The sequence below is a fragment of the Suncus etruscus genome, chromosome 5, assembly GCF_024139225.1.
Source record: "Suncus etruscus isolate mSunEtr1 chromosome 5, mSunEtr1.pri.cur, whole genome shotgun sequence".
Classification (NCBI taxonomy): Eukaryota; Metazoa; Chordata; class Mammalia; order Eulipotyphla; family Soricidae; genus Suncus; species Suncus etruscus.
In genome coordinates this window covers 700,978-718,905 of record NC_064852.1, presented here as the reverse complement: position 1 = coordinate 718,905, position 17,928 = coordinate 700,978, and the positions used below count along the sequence as shown (strand labels likewise).

At 53.0% G+C, this 17,928-nt stretch overlaps 1 protein-coding gene across 1 annotated transcript in view; it reads right to left on the bottom strand.

Annotated features, from left to right (window-relative positions):
* Positions 1-16,523, bottom strand: part of TTLL11 (tubulin tyrosine ligase like 11) — a 235,151-nt gene extending 218,628 nt beyond the window's left edge. Inside the window, exon 1 of the mRNA XM_049773069.1 lies at positions 16,388-16,523. Coding sequence (XP_049629026.1) covers positions 16,388-16,513 — 126 coding nt within the window. The 5' untranslated portion in view covers positions 16,514-16,523. The remainder of the gene's footprint in view (positions 1-16,387) is intronic.
* Positions 16,524-17,928: the final 1,405 nt, after the last annotated feature.

The following is a 17,928-nucleotide window of genomic DNA, read 5'->3' as shown; positions in this document are numbered from 1 at the left end:
CCAGCATTCCATAGATTACCTTGGGCCCACCAGGAATAATCCCTGGGTTCAGAACTAGGAGTAACCCTAAGAACTGCTAGCTGTGACCTAACCCCCTCCCAAAATAATAAAAGTATAATTAAAAAATAAAACATGCGGGCCCGGAGAGATAGCACAGCGGCGTTTGCCTTGCAAGCAGCCGATCCAGGACCAAAGGTGGTTGGTTCGAATCCCGGTGTCCCATATGGTCCCCCGAGCCTGCCAGGAGCTATTTCTGAGCAGACAGCCAGGAGTAACCCCTGAGCACTGCCGGGTATGACCCAAAAACCAAAAACCAAAACCAAACCAAACAAAAAAAAAACATGCAAATACAAACTCAGCACATTTAAAAATAATTTTCTAGGGGCTGGAGAGATAGCATGAAGGTAGGCTGTTTGTCTTGCATGCAGAAAGATGGTGGTTCAAATCCTGGCATCCCATATGGTCCCCCAAGCCTGCCAGGAGCAATTTCTGAGCGTAGAGCCAGGAATAGCCCCGGAGAACTGCGATTGTGATCCCCTCAAAAAAATAATTTTCTAATGAGAAATACATAACTAAGTACTTAATATATCTGACAAAAATATTAGAGCTATAATTTTTGTTTGCCACATCCCATAAGCAAATCTATCTACATATATCCAACATTCAATAGCTGGAGAATGCATATTCTTTTCAAGCACACATTGAGCATTTCCTGAAACAGGCCGTGTATTAGGCTAAAAACAAAAATTACAGAGGGAAAATAATGAAGTGGGGAGGCAAAAGGGGCAAAGAAATAAAGAAGGAACATATGTATCCACCAAACACAATGCAGTAATTAGAAAATCTTTTTTTTTTGTTTTTGTTTTTGGGCCACACTTGGCGTTGCTCAGAGGTTACTCCTGGCTGTCTGCTCAGAAATAGCTCCTGGCAGGCTCGGGGGACCCTATGGGACACCGGGATTTGAACCAACCACCTTTGGTCCTGGATCGGCTGCTTGCAAGGCTCAGGGGTTACTCCTGGCTGTCTGCTCAGAAATAGCTCCTGGCAGGCACGGGGGACCGTATGAAACACCGGGACTCGAACCAGCCACCTTAGGTCCTGGATCGGCTGCTTGCAAGGCAAACACCGCTGTGCTATCTCTCCGGGCCCAGAAATTCATTTTTAATAATTAAAAAAAGCTAAATATGCTTAGAAACTTGTAAAAACAAATCATCTAAACAAATAATCTAACAAATAATTAAATAAATTTTTATGAAATATCAAATATATAGAACCAAAAGTTGACTTCTTTTAATGCTACATAAAGGCTGGAAGATAGTACAGCAGTAGGGCACTTGTCTTGCATATGTCTAACCCAGGTTTTATCCCTGGCACCCACGATGGTGCCAAACACTGCCAGGTGTAATCCCTGAGCACAGTCACAGAGTCATCCCTACTTGCTGCCAGATGTGATCCAAAAGCCAAAAATTAAATAATTAATTTCATAAAATGCAAATCTTAAGGTATAGCTAAAGCAGTCCTTGAAGGCGGATATACTGTTACAGATGCATTTCTTAGAAAAATTCATGATAGTCTAGCCGTTTGGCTTAATACCAGAAAAATAGCTACAAAATTAAACTCTAAAAGTAGTGGGTAAAGGGGAGGAAAGCAATAAGATAAGCAGGAGATAGAAAACAAAGACATAATGAAAATGATCAATAAGCTAAAAGCTATTTCTTTGGGGAAAAATACATAACACAAACAACCAAATGAAGATTTCAATAAAATATCACACGGGACCAAGGAAGGACTTGGTTAGCCCAGAAGGGGATGTGTGGGTGGGTCCGAGAAGTCTTACAGAAAAGAGGGACCCTGCATTGATCCTGGGGGTGGGGAGAGAACTAGAAGTTAGTGAAAGAAGAGGATGTTCTAAGAACAGACATCAGCACAGGGAGGGGGGTGATGAAACTGCAGTCCTGAGGGAGCCACGGGACACCTGATGTTGGCAGCATCTCTGTGGGAAGTCTGGAGAAATGTATCGCTCACCTCTTTGCCAGATACCAGCTAGGACAGGCTGAACACTCGACAGCGACCATATTTTTTCCATACTGGAAGCAAACAAGTCCCCTGAGAGCCGGTCGTATGACCTTCGCTGAGTCTCTAGACACAAAATTAAGGTTATGGCACCATTTCCCTGAGTCATTCCCAACCATGGCTGCACTAGAGAGAGGGACAGTTCATCAGGCTGAACACAGGCCCTGCCTGCTGGAAGCTCCATGTCCCGTCCCTGGCCGTGCGTGGTCCACCTCCACCCCTCGGGCACTGCTGGGACAACCCCTGGAGGCCTGGGACACGCCACAGCTAGGTGTGACCCCTCAAAGAACAGAAATGTGTGTCCATTCTACCATACCCAAACCCTGGGCCAGGAGCCTTCGCAGAGGTCCAGACTCTGTCCTTCATGCAAATATTCAAATGCATGCCCCCAAATCAAGCCCACCCAAGCTCAGAGCTCTGATACAACTCTATATGCCCAGGACAGGACTCCTTTGGATCTGCCACTGTCCGGTGAGTCTGGACACCCACTGCAGTCAAGACCACCAGGCAGACTGACGCCACCGGACGCCGGTCGAATCTGGGCACATGTCCCAGGAGGCAGGTACTGCACAATACTAACAGCGAGGCTTGGCAAAGCAGATGGTCTCCTTCAACAGCTTGATTAGAATTCCAGTCACACGTCCATAGCAGACAATTCACCCCTTCAATTCACACAACCCAAAGGTTTCCAGTAGTTCCATCACCCCTAAAAGAAAGCCTGTAGCCGCCAGCATTCCTCTTTCTCCACGTCTTGCGCCCGTGGACTCCCGCACCCCCTGCTCCAGACATCCCTGCTGCTCCTTGGTGCCTCTCTGGGCTTCCCTGATCAGCACAAGTAAGTGTCATCACATACACGTGGCCTAATATGTACGTATGTGCCTGGCCCCTTTCACCCAGCATGTTTCCCAGGCCCTCCCTGGTCCAGCAAAACTTCATTTCTTCCATGGTCAAATCTTCCAGACAAGGACAGACTTTGTCTTGTCGTCCATGGAGCCATCTGTGACGGACACCGGGCAAGTTCCACTTCTTTTTTTTTTTTTTTTTTTTTTTTTTTTGTGGTTTTTGGGTCACACCCGGCAGTGCTCAGAGGTTATTCCTGGCTCCAGGCTCAGAAATTGCTCCTGGCAGGCACGGGGGACCATATGGGGCGCCGGGATTCAAACCGATGACCTCCTGCATGAAAGGCAAACGCCTTACCTCCATGCTATCTCTCCGGCCCCAAGTTCCACTTCTTTAGCCACGGTGGGAAGCGTTCCTGTGAATGTTCATGTGTAAGTCTGTTTGGAAACAGATGCTTTCATTTTTATGAAGCACGCGTGTGGAGGCGAGGACTGCCGAAATGCGGCCGTTCCGTGCTAAGTGCTGAGAAGAACAGCCAAATGGGTTTCCAGGCAGCTGCTTCATTTTGATGGTCCCTGCCACACAGGATGGTGCCAATTTCCCCATACCCTCGGCGACACCTATTATCTGCCTCTTTTAGGGCTGATCTCCCAGTGGGTTCAAAGTGGCATTTCGTTGGGGTTTGATTTTTCATTCCTCCCAGGGCTAATGGTAGCATACGATATTTGAACACAGTTCTTAATGCTTCTTATTTTTGCACTGGAGGGATTTTTAACAAATTGAAACAAAAAAAAACAGGGGCGATAGCACAATGGGCAGGGCATCTGCCTTGCACTCAGCAGACCTGGGTTCTACCCCTGGCACTCCATATGGTCCCCCAAGCCCACCAGGAGTAATTTCTGGGTGCAGAGTCAGGAGTAACCACTGAGCAACACCGGGTGTGGCTCAGAAATAACATATTGAAACTTCCAGCGATAGGTATGATACTTAAGGCCCCTCGGTCTCTCTCTCACTGTCTCTCTCTCTCATTTTGACTTTTGGGCAAGTGCCTTATAACTCCTAAACACTCTTTGTAGCAGGTACAACTCTTTTGGAAAAATCCATTTCCCAACATATGAATCCCCAAAAGTCTGAAAACGTGCAAGCTCTGTAACTCAAGTATCTCATTTCCAAAAGCTTGTCTTAATGTGTGTGTGTGTGTGTGTGTGTTTATATATATATATATATATATATATATATATATATATATATATACCGTATTTTCCAGTGTATAAGATGACTTTTGAAACAAAAAAATGTCAACCGAAAATCGGGGTCGTCTTATACGCCTAATATATCCCGAAAAATATTTCAATATGCCGCTAAACGAAAATCGTCTGGATATTGCCACAAAACAAATTTTCCAACTCAATCCTGCACCAATCACTGCCAGGCTGCTCGGACCGCATCTCTACCTCAGCCAATCCAAGCAGGCTTCTGATGCATGCAAATTAGACAATGTTCTGGACCCGAATCTATGCTGTCAAAAGCCTGCTCAGATTGGCCAGAGTCAGAGAGCAAGTCTATTGCAGTAGAACCTTTGAACCTTTGCTTGTTGTGATTGGCTCACTGTGGTACATACAGTTGCAGCACAGGAACGTTCTGTCTGATACAGCGAATAGAGGCCTAAACGTATGTTTTAACTGCAAAATTAGGGGTCATCTCATACGCCGGAAAATATGGTATGTATATGAATATATGATAGTGATAGTGTATATATACACATATATATGTATATATATATATATATATATATATATATATATATATATATATATATATATATATATATATATATATGGAAAGAAACAGAACACTTGAGAAACTCTTTTCATAGAGGAAGGAATCTAAGCATTTAAATACATGAAAATAAATAATGAGATAAGCCAGTGCAGAAGATATTTTCCAGCAATTGAAGTGACACCTATGAAAAGTGAGTGTGATGCAGAAAAACGCTTGAATTGTAGCATGGCATTGATGTGAGCATAGCAAAATCATGTCAGGTTTGTAAATCATTAATACAATTACATTGGCTTTGTAAAATATAAAAGCTCGGGCCTGGCTGTTGCATCTTAATGGTGGGATTATACTGATTAATTTCTAATTTTGTTTGTTTTTGTTTTGGGGCCACACCTGGTGATGCTCAGGGGTCTCTCCTGGGTATGAGCACTTGAGGGACAAGGGGGGGGGGCAGATTGAATCAAGGTCCATCCTAGGCTAGTGTGTGCAAGGCAGATGCCTTATGCCCTGCACCACTGCTCGGGCCCCTAATTTCTATTTTTTAACATCTGTAATGTCTTAAGCCATGTACAAGGATCATTGATGTAAATGGTGAAACAGTAGAACTCAAAGTTCCGTTACCTCCTGATTGACTTCTGTGAACGCTTATTTCCGAGGGCCTTATTCCACGGGGCCAGGAAGTCCTGCTTATTGTGAGGGGTTGGGTGGTCACAGGGCCTGTTCTCATCTCTGTGGTTCCTAAATGCCTCAGCATGGTGGGAGGCTGGAAAGGGATTAAACACTCATGCACAGTGAGTCTGATCAATACAGGTGCCATTAGATTAGCACCGCTGCCCTATAAAACCAGCATTCTAAGACACCCCCCCCAATGTGGGACACCAGGAATTGCTAAATGGAAGGGGTCACACCGAATGCTCCCTGTCATAGCACCACACAGCCACAGAGCAGGACACAGGAGGTCAGCCATGCTGCCCACTACTAAGGTCCATCTGTGTGTATCTCCTACCCAAAATAGCTGCCCTCAGCAGAGATGAGGCTCGCAGGCTTCCTACAGAGCCTGTGCACTCAGCACAAGTCGAACAGCACCCAAAAGAATGTTTCTTGGGCCTTCTACAGCTAACAAGGCAATAATAATTAAGAACCATTTTGGTAACTAGGGGGAAGTTTCTTTATTATAGTAATATAGGAAATGCACGGCAGATGATCATAGTAATATAGCAAATAGTCAGCAGGAAGGAAAGATGTATGGAGCTAAGAGTAGCTGTTTATAATATTTATAAAACAGTAAGAAAGCATAAATATAAGCAAAATATAAACAATTCCCCAAATAAAGAAGACATTTCATAAACGAAACAGTACAGATTACTAATAAACCTATACGCCCCCTACAAAAAATAAGCACAACCTGTCAAGCCGCAGAGAAATGCAAATTAAAAGAACGTACTTTTCCCTCTCAGGCTGGCGAAGGTCCAAAGGAAGAAGAAGATTCAGTGGATTCAAGCAGCAGGCACCCTCTGCAGATAACGAGAGGAATAAGGCAGGCACCCTTTTGTCCAGTGGCCCAAGAAATGTATCCTAATAAAAGTGTTTGGGGGAGGAGGGTAGAGATGGGTCAGTGGGTAAGTGCTTGCCTTGTACTCAGCCAGCCTAGGTTTGATCCCTGAGCATTGGCCAAGGAGTAAGCCCTGAGCATTGCCATTGCTGGGTGTGGCTCCAAAAGTACCTGGGGCCAGGGGCTTCTCCAGCAGTGCTCAGGAGGCAAGGGGCCACTCCTAGAGATGCTGGAACTGTCGGTGAGATGCTCAGGCCTCCAGGGCTATACCCAGCAAAGGCCAGGGATCAAATTCAGAGCCTCGCACGTATAGTTTGCACCGTCCCTGTGAAAAGCATTTCCACAAGTAAACACTTGTCCAGAGTCACCCCTGGCTCCTGGCTCTGACCAAGGGAAACAGCCACCAATCTGAGTCCAAGTGTATGGTCCACCCACGCTGAAAAGGGCAAGGCAGCCCAACACACTCGGAGGGTGTCCCCGAGGCCCTGCTCCAGCCTCAGACAGCTGCCGATCACCGTCTACACTGCAGAAACGCAGCATTTCTCACAAAACCATTCATGCTTACACTCCTCGACACTCTTTCCACCTGGCTCTCCTCTCTCTGCCTGCTGTGCTGCAAGCTCACTTCCTGTGGCCAGGTCTACCCAGTTTAGACCCAGCTCTGTGGTCTTGAGGCTGACGCTGGGCTGAGCTGTCCAAGAATCCAGTGTTGGGGACTCACTTTAGTGAGGGAGTAGGAATTCAGTTGCTTCTGCATACAAGTTCTAAAAACCCGCACCCTGGTTCCCATCAGCATCTGCTCTGCACCCGGCAGTGACACCCTGGGGTGGGTGAGACCCCCCTCCCCATAAAGAGCACAAGAACTCCCATGCCACAGAGACAAAGGCAGTGTGGTGGCCCGAGACGAGAGACCAGCACAGACATCCTGGAAACGAGAACCCACCTCTGAGAAGTTACACCCCAAACGGAGAGGACAGGGGTGGAAGGATGATGGGGAGGAAAGTTTCAGGGTTTTCTCATATCCTGGGAACCACATGTGAGCCAAGACACGTACAGAAAAGTGTCTGGTGTCGCCCTTTCGGTCCCTATAATCCAGAATTCCAGCCAGAGAGAAAGAAAAACTCCTCTGATCTGAACATGGGCACAAATGTGGCTTGAGCCTTCCTGAGCCAAGACAAATGGCCGGGTCCCACAGCCCCATTGGGGGAATGAGGCTGGACTTGGGGACACAGAAGCTGGGACACCTGACAGCCAGCAGCTTGGGAAATGAGCCGGTGCAGGCTCACATACCACCCCAGGAAATAAGATGCAACTGCAGCAGGAGCACGGACGTGTGGGTGTCGTGTGATGTGAGAGAGAAGGGTTGATCGGCCGGGACACAGGAGCCTGGCCATGTAGTGACCAGCAAAAGTATCACCTTTGCAGAGAAATAGCAAGGATGAGCTGCTTGGGGTGAGGGGCGCATGGACAGTCACCAGAGGACTCAGAGCTACCTAAAAAATCAACAAGAACTATGGGGTGGAAATAATACTGCAGCGGTAGGGTGTTTGCCTTTCACACAGCTGACCCAGGATGGACCTCGGTTCAATCCCCAGCATCTCATATGGTCCCCAAAGCTAGGAGCGATTTCTGATCACAGAGCCAGGAGTAACCCCCTGAGCATCACTGGGTGTGCCCCCCCCCAAAAAAAAAAGGTACCTTGGGTTTGCCCGTTGAGCCTCTCCAACTTGTCATGAAATTTAAGATGCCCAGAAGGGGACAGAAGAGAGTTCCACAGGCTGAGCAAGCTACATGCTTGACAGACAGTGAGCCTGACTTTGACTTAGTGCCTTTGAGCTCCGCAGGGAGAGATTAACACTCCCCCATCAATCCCAGCCACGTGGCCACTAGGCACCTGCGAAAATGGCCCGTAAACGAAAACCAGAGATGCCCCAGGATTCGTGAAACAAAAGACCAGAGCAACAGGCAGTCTTACCTCCTTCTCCCAGGCACCTGCAAGATTTACTGGTTAAAACCTTGAGTTCCTCTCCCAGGGATGCCATGCCTCTCTCGTGCAGATGAGGAGCCTGCGGCTTAAAGCAGAGCCCCAGTTCAAGCCCATGCCGAGTTCTGGTCTTTCCAGAGCCCAGAGAACGCTGATGGAAGGGAAGATGGGGGACAGCGTCTCCAGGCTGAACTGTCCTGCCTCTCTTCCAGCACGCCCCTGGCCTTCTCTGTGTTGTGAAAGTCAAGATACAGGCCAGAGCAATAGGATAGTGGGGAGGCTACTTGTCTTGCATGTGATGGACCCAGGTTCCCCAGTTTGATCCCCAACACCCCTTAGGGTCCCCCCAAATCACTCAGAGTTTTAGGGTGTAGCCCAAACACAAAAACAAAGAAAGATAACAGATGTCTCCCCCATGGTGGCAGAATTATGACACTCAAGTAGGAGAGAGGCAAGTCCAGTACAAATATTTGAAAAAGTTCAGTTCACAAAAACTTCTAAGTGTAATTGCTTTTTAAACACACACACACACACACACACACACACACACACACACACACACACATACACACACACACACACTTTAGGGGCCTGAGCGGTGGCATAAGCAGTAGGGCGTTTGCCTTGCACACACTAACCTAGGATAGACCGTGGTTCAATCCCCCGGTGTCCTATATGGTTCCCCAAGCCAGGGGCAATTTCTGAGCACATAGCCAGGAATAACCCCTGAGTGTCACCAGGTGTGGCCCAAAAAGCAAAACAAAACACACTTTAAGTCAGAAATATTTCAGAAACTTGATTTTTATTCATTTTATTTTATTTTTTATTATTTCAGAAACTTCTGAACCTAGACACATCACATTGACATTTCTTATGTGAAGGGCTCTCTAAATACTGTCGCCATGTCAGAGGGGACTGCCAGGTTCCATATAAAGTCATTGTCAAATCTCTATGAAGAGGGCTGGAGCAATCGTACAGTGGAGAGGATGCTTGCCTTGCACACACCTGAGCCGGGTTCAATCTGCTGCATCCCATATGGTCCCCCCAACTACTGCCAGGAGTGACCCCTGAGCACAGAGCCAAGAACAAGCCCTGAGCATCGCCAAGGTTTGGGCCAAAAACAAAAACAAAAACCTCTGTGAAATGACAGAAAGGACTTAGCCAGGAACTGACAGAAGCAGAAAGAATGCTATAATATCTCTTTTTAGGTGAAAAGAAAGGAAGGAAGGAAGGAAGGAAGGAAGGAAGGAAGGAAGGAAGGAAGGAAGGAAGGAAGGAAGGAAGGAAGGAAGGAAGGAAGGAAGGAAGGAAGGAAGGAAGGAAGGAAGGAAAGGAAGGGAAGGGAAGGGAAAGGAGGGAAGAAGGGAAAGGAGGGAGGGAGGGAGGGAGGAGGGAGGGAGGGAGGGAGGGAGGGAGGGAGGGAGGGAGGGTGGAAGGAAGGAAGGAAGACAAAGAAAAAACTTCAGTTGAATAGCCCTTATCTATAGTGACCCAACAATATTCTGGGTAGCAACCGCATACTTCGGAAACCTGCTTCTAGAGATAAATGTTAACAAAAGGAAACAGTGAGAAAACCCACAGCCCCCGCTCACTGGTCTCACTACACTACTCTTCTCCAAGACAGAGCTCACGAGCCCCATGACAGCTGAGAAACTAAGGCCGAACAGGGTTCTGGACTTCACCCACTAAACAGTTTTGGCCACACACGCACTCAATGGCCTAGATCTGCAACTCGTCTCTCTGGATGCAAAGTTCTCACTGGGTTCAGAGCACACTTGCCCTTTCGAGAAGGCACCAGGCATGGCCCACGACTCTGGAATCCTGTGTTCTTTTTAAGGAATAGGTTTAAACTGAGAAGGAAATGTGGGCATGCGTTTTTACATTCAATTTTGGCCAATGCAAAACCCACACCGAGGCACTTTCATCGGACAATCACTTTTTGGAAATCAGCTCAAATAATAACACTCTGTTTCAAAAAATACAGAAACATGCGCAACTTGATTTTATTTACTGAGAGGCTTGGGCCATGCAGCGATGCTCAGGGGCTACTCCTGAGGGTTACTCTACTCCTGGAGTGACTCCCCGAGTCACTGGAATTCACTGCCTTTTAAGATCATCCATGTGGAGGCCAGAGCAAGAGAAGAGCTGGGTTCTATCCCTGGCACCCCCAAACCCACAGGAGTGGTCCTTGAGCACAGAGCCAGGACAAGGCCCTGAGCACTGCCAGGTGCAACCCAAAAGCAGAACAAACAAAAGACATCTGTGACTTCATTAAGCCATATTGCATCACTCAAGGCGCAGTGGCAATAATTCGTGGCTTTAGTGATTTACCAAGTTTATTAAGGGAAGATGCTGGTGGCCGAGGCCATCGCTAGCTACACTGTTGGCTAGGAAAGAACAGTTGATGGATGCTTTCCCAACTGGAAGGATCCTCTTTCACTGAAAGGGCCATAGCGCATCAGGTAAGGTGTTTGCCTAGAACACGGCTGGCCCGGATTGAATCCTGGGCATCCCATATGGTACCCCAAACCCATCAGGAGTGATCCCTGAGTGCAGAGCCAGGAATGACCTCTGAATTTTGCCGAGTGTGGGATAAAACTAAAAGAAGAAGAGGGGGTGGAGAGATAGCACAGTGGTAGGGCTTTTGCCTTGCATGCAGCCGATCCAGGACAGATGGCGGTTCGAATCCCGGCATCCCATATGGTCCCCCGAGCCTGTCAGGAGCGACTTCTGAGTGCAGAGCCAGGAGTAATCCTGAGCAATGCCGGGTGTGGACCCCCCCCCAAAAGAAAGCTCAGTAGTAAGGGTCCACGCTCATTTTCATGAGCAAAAGAGCAGTGCGAGACCTGGCGATGTCATTGACACCACCCAAGAGTCCCCAAGCAGTCAGCAAGATGCTCTCCTGAGTGGATCCATGCTCTGAAGAAGGGCTGGCGGATTTCAGAGATGAAGCTCCCTCGGAGAAAGGGGTCTCGAGGACCCGAGGCAGGGCTTCTGCCCACCCTCCGAATCGAAGGAAGGACTGTCTGTCTGTCTGTCTGTCTGTCGGGCTTCTCAGGATCCTTGCCTCTGAGGCAGCCAGTGTCCATGGCACCACCTGCCCAAGCACAAGACCGACCTCTCCCAGGAGGCCACTGTCTGCCAGGCGCTGTCCCTTGAGCTTCTCCTTAATGAAGGCATCAAGACAGCAAAGGAGCCTCTGGGACGTGGGGCCTGGGGCTCCCACGCAGGGAGGAGGGTCTGGCACATGTGGACCCAGAGAGTCTACCCCACTCGTGCCTTCTCCATGGGGCTCAGCTGTGGGGTGGGGTTTAGTGTTTGTGGCTCTGCCTTTGCAAAACTCCTCGAACCTGTGGGCATGGAGCGAGTGTTGAGAACACGGGCCGGCTGGTGTGGCTCGTGTGGGACGGACAGGCCTTGCAAGTCTCTGCAGGGCAAGACTCACACGGGGCCTCCCCTCCTCTCTCCCGCCGGCTCCCTGAGCAGCCTCCCTCCCTCGGCCTCCTCTCTGTGAGGGCCCTTTACTCTGCGGGCTGTGTGCACTTCTATCTGTCCCTCTGCAGCGGAGCTGCTTGAGGGAGGGTCAAGACTGAAGTCTGCCTGATAGGTTCTGGTTCTGGCAACTGGAATCCAGGGGCTTCAATGGTGAAATAAGGGGGGCACAGGGCACAGAGGCTGCTCCTGAACCCCAGTGTTCGTGTTAGGGGCTAGTTCTACCCCCAGGCTAAGTGCCTTAAGACAAGTTCACCGCTGTACACTAGACTTCTTCCTCCAGACAACAAAGACACGTGCTCTGTATGGCAGCAGGGAGAATCTGGCACTATATACCTGAGGCTGGCAGAAGAGTGCCTGGGGCCCAGGAGCTGTGAGGGGGCCACTGTCTATGGTACCTTCACTGTTACAGATGGGTGGAGAGGAAAGGGGGGTGGGCGTCGCATCCCTTTTGCCGAGCAAAAGGCTGGCTTCAGAGGCTGGCTCAGTGCTGTCTCTAAGTGGCACCTCCTGACTTTTTTCCAGAAGCCTACATAGAGCTTTCATTCAGGTATGCAAGTCCTGGGCCCCCGCCCACAGCTGCCATGGCCCAGCTAGCCAAGAGTGGGGATGGCCTATCTGCAGGGCAGCACACTGGCTGGCTTCCCAGCCTCCAACACCTCTGGGAGACCAACTCTCTGCTCAGGGCACAGTTGTAAGGGGAGGGAGGAGCCTGCCCAAAATCCAGGGACCGTGGGCATGGGGAGCTGTACCGTGTCGTGTGTACACCAGGATTCTGTAGCCTTCGGTCAGCTCCGGAGAAACTAAGAAAAATATCATATCCAGTCCAAGGCACAGAGGAGATCTCGAGTGTTGTTTGTCTGGCATGACTAAACTCCAGACTTGGTGCCAGACAGACAGGATAGCAGGACGGACTTTGGCCCACTGGATTCAATCTCTGGGACCACTAGTGGGCCTGCAGGCTCGGCCAGGAGTGATCCCTGAGCACAGATCCAAGAGGAAGCCCTGAACACTCCTGGGTGTGGGTTCTGAGCCAGGGTGAGGTGTGAATCCTGTCGTGAGTTTCTCGTGCCTTTGCCAGCGGAACTTTACCAAACGGCTGCTACTCACAGACATTAGTAACGGTCACACACCTACAGCGAAGTCTTACTGCTGCAAGCGGATCACACACAAGTCGAGTTGCTAGCGAGTGAATCATGTTTTCAGATGCATTGAAGTGGGGCAGAGTAATGTGGCCCATGGGTTGGCGCCCTGGGGGAGACCCAGGTTCAATCCCTGGCACTGTCTTGTTTCCCCACCACCATCATGGGGTCCAGGGAGGGCATGGCCCAGAACCCCTAGTCTAGCTGGGTGTGGCCACATCAACACCAAAACGGTGTGCGTCAGAACGACTGTTGTGGGGCCGGAGAGATAGCACAGCGATAGGGCATTGGCCTTGCATATGGCCGAGCCGGGTTCGATTCTCAGCATCCTACATGGTCCCCCTGAGCCTGCCAGGAGTGATTTCTGAGCACAGAGCCAGGAGTAACTCATGAGCATCGCCGGGTGTGGCTCCCCAACCAGTCAGTCAGTCAATCAATCAATCAATCAATCAACTTCAGAAAAAAAAAGAATAACTGTTGTCCTTTGTCTCAATGTGTGCTTGCCCCCCCAAACCACCCGCCCATCCACGGGAGAGCGTGCAAGAGTCCTGGGCACACCCCAGCAGCCGCACACTATATGGCTGCCATGGCAGAGCCACCAGGGGTTGGTGAGCAGACTCCAGCCCATCTGTCCCCCAAAATGGAAGCACGTGCCAGAACCACACCACTGGTGCTGGGAGGAATGTCCACAGCCTGGCAGACGCCCAGACCCCGCTCACACCCCCAGTCTCCTCCCTCGCTGTCCCAGGGCCCACTTCCCTAGAGAGACAGAGCCCCAGATGGACAGATCCCGACTTTGCCCGAGCTGCTCCCCGTCCCACAGCATCCCAGCTCCAGACCCTAAATGGCCAGAGAGAGAGAGAGAGAGAGAGAGAGAGAGAGAGAGAGAGAGAGAGAGAGAGAGAGAACACTCGTCATATGAGAAATTCGTCCAAATGACCATTTTTATTGAGCAATTCCTATGTGCCAGAGTCCTGGGCACAGTATTGAGCAGAAGCAGGCCGCCATCCTCGGGAGCAAATGAGACAGACAGACAGCCATCTTCCAAGCTTAAAGCAGTGGAGAGGGGCTTTGCACTGCTGTGGGGTGAAGAGAGCTGGAGGGGGACAGGGAGCATCAAGGGAGGTCTCTCCGTGGAGGTGGCCTGGAGGTGGCCTGGGACGCGGGGGCTCGGAGACCGGACGGAGCCGGGGTGGCTGTGTGGAAGATAGCACTTCGGAATCCAGCAGCGGAGGAGGCTGCCCCAGGGATGTCCCCGCCTGCCCCGGGAACTCCTGGCAGACAAGGCTCAGGTAGGTACTGTGCCGGTGGCAGGTCAAACGGGAGGCTGGGCCAAATTGTCCTGGACCTATCTGGCTTCTCTAGAGATCTAACTCTCTCTCTCTCTTTCTCTCTCTATCTAACTCTCTCCTTCCTCTCCTCTCTCTCTCTCTCTCTCTCTCTCTCTCTCTCTCTGGCTTCTCTAGAGATCTAACTCTCTCTCTCTCTTTCTCTCTCTCTCTTTCTCTATCTAACTCTCTCTCCTTCCTCTCCTCTCTCTCTCTCTGGCTTCTCTAGAGATCTAACTCTCTCTCTTTCTCTCTCTCTTTCTCTCTCTAACTCTCTCTCCTTCCTCTTCTCTCTTTCTCTCTCTATCTAACTCTCTCTCCTCCCTTCTCCCTCCCTCCCTCCCTCCCTCCCTCTCTCTCTCTCTCTCTCTCTCTCTCTCTCTCTCTCTCTCTCTCTCTCTCTCTCTGTCACCTCACTCTGTCGCCTCACTCTGTCGCCTGGTTTCCAGTTCCAGGAATGGATGAGCCACGTATGCTTTGGGGCCATACCCAGAGGTACTCAGAAGCGGCTCCTGGCTCTACGCTCAGTGTTCATTCCTGGCCATACTTGGGGGCCCGCACAGGATGCCTAGAATCCAACCTTGGTCGGCTGTGTGTGCGAAGCAACTTGCTCTGGCCTCACGGATCATCACTTTTATCTTATACCTCACACTTCTGGTCTGACGTGGGCCCTGGATCCGAGAGCCCTCCTGCCCTAAACCCCGAACCCTACGGCTGAGCACCCCAGCAACAAGAATCAAGGGGTAACCCTTGACTGAAGGGCACCCCACCTCATTCCAACTCCCCTCCAGCCCCCTTGGGTCCCTCCTACGAGGGTCATCCCTCTAGCCTTGTGACCCCCTGCATGAAATGCACCTCGTGAACCCCTTCCTGGACCCCTCCCAGGCTGCAGCCCTGGGTCGTGGACTGCAGACAATCTCCGAGCACAGCTCCAGATGCCCCTGAACGGACTCGTGCCACCGGCACCCACCTCCAGGCATCTCTCAGCCCCCGCAGGTCACCAGGGGGCTCAGAGACAGAGGACCAAGCCTCTGCTGCTCTAACTCTACCCACCACTCAGTCCCTGTCTGTGCCAGGTGTAGATGCCCTGGCACCGAGGATGGGGAGGGTGGGCAGGGGAGTCCCTCCAGCTGCACCCATCATGCTGGGAGGGGAGATGCAGCTGGGGAGCGGATCCTTCACACCACTGGGAGACGAGAGGGGCTGCAGGAAACTCAGGAGAAGTCATTTGCTCAAGGTCACATGGCCAAGTGGCAGGTGGGGGGTGTGGGTGTCTGCTCCCCAAATATAAGCTGCTAAGCTGTCTGAGAGGAGCATGGAACTGTTGGCAGCTAGGAGAGGGGAGGGGAGGGGAGGGGAGGGGAGGGGAGGGAAGGGGAAAGGAAGCGAGAGTGGAGAAAGGGAACAGAGAGAGCGGAGAAGAGACAGAGGGCAGAGGAGAGAGGGCAGGCATGGCCTGGGGTGCTGGGAGTTGAAGGGGCAGTCCTACCCACCAGTGCCCACAGAGGCGGAGGGGAGGAGAGCTGGACCAGCTGGCCAGTGGGGGACCAGGGAGGATGCCAGGGTGAGGTGAGTGAGGGCTGGGCAGCCTTCTTGCAAGAGGGTCCTGAAGGGTGGGCAGCTCGCGGCCCTCTGGGAGTAGCTGGGAGTCGGGGGGCAGCTGTTCCTGGAGGGCCTGGGAGGCCTTCTTGGAAGAAGGGACTTTGGGGCACGATGGCCAGCTCGCAGTCAGCCAGGGGCAGGGCCAGGCTTGCCCGGGAGGGGTGGGAGGCCTCCTTGGCGGCGGTGTCTCGGGCTCTGGGTCCTGAGGATGACCAGCAGCAGCAGCTGGGGCCGGGGGGGGGGGGGCGCCCTCGCCCTGGAGGGGCCCGGAGGCCTTCCTGCAAGAGGTGGTTTTGGAGAGCTGGGTCCTGAAGGATGCCGGCTTGCATCCCACAAGGGGCAGCAGGGGCCCTGGCGGGCTGGAGGCCTTCTTGGGAGAAGGGGCCTCGGAGCTGGGTCCGGCAGCAGCTGGGGGTCCGGGGCCCAGAGGCCTCCTGCCAGAGGCGACGCCGGGCACGAGGCCCTGCAGCGGCCTGCCTGGGGCCAGGGGGAGCCCGCTTCGCCCCGGAGCGGCCCGGAGGCCTGCCTGGCGGCGGCGGCCCCGGCGCCCGCGAGACCCGCAGCCCCGTCCCCGGCCGCGCGCGCACTCGCCCACCTCCTTCCAGCGCAGCTGCCGGAGGCTCCTCTGCAGCGCCCCGAGCGACGTCCGCGCCTTGGAGCTGTCCACCGTCACGGTCTGGGCGCGCCGGCCCGGCCTCGGCTCCCCCGCGCGGGCCTGCATGGCGCCTCGGCCGCCGCCGCCGCCGCCGCGCGTCCCCGGCCCGGCCCGTTGCCATGATCGCCGCCGCCGCCGGGCGGTGGCAGCGCCGCGACGGGCGGACGGCGCGCCGGAGGGGACACGCGCGGGCGAGGGGCGGGCGCGGCCTCCGATAGGCCCGCGCGCGCACGTGACCCGGCCGGGCGGTGAGGCGGGCGCGGCCATCTTGGACGCGGGCAGAGCCCACCCGCACCCCCTTCGGGCCTGCGAGGGAGGAGGCTGCGGCCATCTTGGAAGAGGGCAGAGCCCACCGCAGTCGCTTCGGGCCGCGCGCGGAGGCGGGCGCGGCCATCTTGGAAGAGGGCAGAGCCCACCACCACCACCACCACCACCACCACCACCACCACCACCACCACCACCACCACCACCACCACCACCACCACCACCACCACCACCACCACCACCACCACCACCACCACCACCACCCTCGACTCCCAGGTCACATTCAGGCCCCTTCCAGGCTCCGAGGCACCTGCCCTGGAGAAGAGGCTGGAGACTTGACTGGAGAAGGGAAAGTGGGGGGGGGGGGTGTCCTGCGCTCTAGGCCCCAAGAGCTGACCCACCACATGCATGCCCATTGCGTGCTCTGGGATGCTCCCCAAAGAGGGGGTCTGTCTCTGGTCCAGGAGCTTTCAGAACATCGGCTGGCCCCCACTTTGGGAGCGGGGCCCCTGTGGGCTGGGGGACACCTGCCGCTGCAGCCCAGGACTGGACATCTCCCGCCTTGCAAAGGAGGAGGCTCTGAGCACTGCAGGTGCCAGGGCACGCCTTGGGGAGCTGGACTCCGGTCCCTGTCCCCCAGATGCTAAGGCTGAGCCAGGATCCATCCCTACCACCCTAGGGAATGTGGGAAGGTTGCGCCAGGGTGCCCAGGTCCAAGTCCGCGCAGAGGTGGCATGGGCCCCTCTGCCCAGGGACCCCAAGAGCACAGGCTGTAGCCACCGGGGCTCCTGTTCCTCGCTCATCTGCCCAGACATCTCCTTCAGCTGAGCCCGAGAGTCCTGCGGATTAACGACCTGCGCCCTTTTCGGCAGTGGCGGGGGCGTCCTCTTGATCTCATCGAGGGGTACAGTCATCTGCCCTCCTGGGGGGCTTCTTTGCGACCCAGAGTCTGAACCCCACAGGCGACGCAGACCAAGGCCGCTGTGGGAGGAGCCCTGGGGCGATGGTTCCAGGGCTTCTGTGACTCCCAGGCGCTGTCCATGGTACCGAGGGAGGCAGGCGGCTCCACCCGTCTCTCTCTTCCTTCCTGCACCCCAGGTCGATCTCTTCCTAGCTCCTCCGGGAGGGCATGCGCCCTTAACTCAGTCGCCTTGCTTGCACTGCCTTCTCTCCCAGGCCCCGCAGCCATCCTTCCCCGCCGCTCCCAGGTTCCCTCT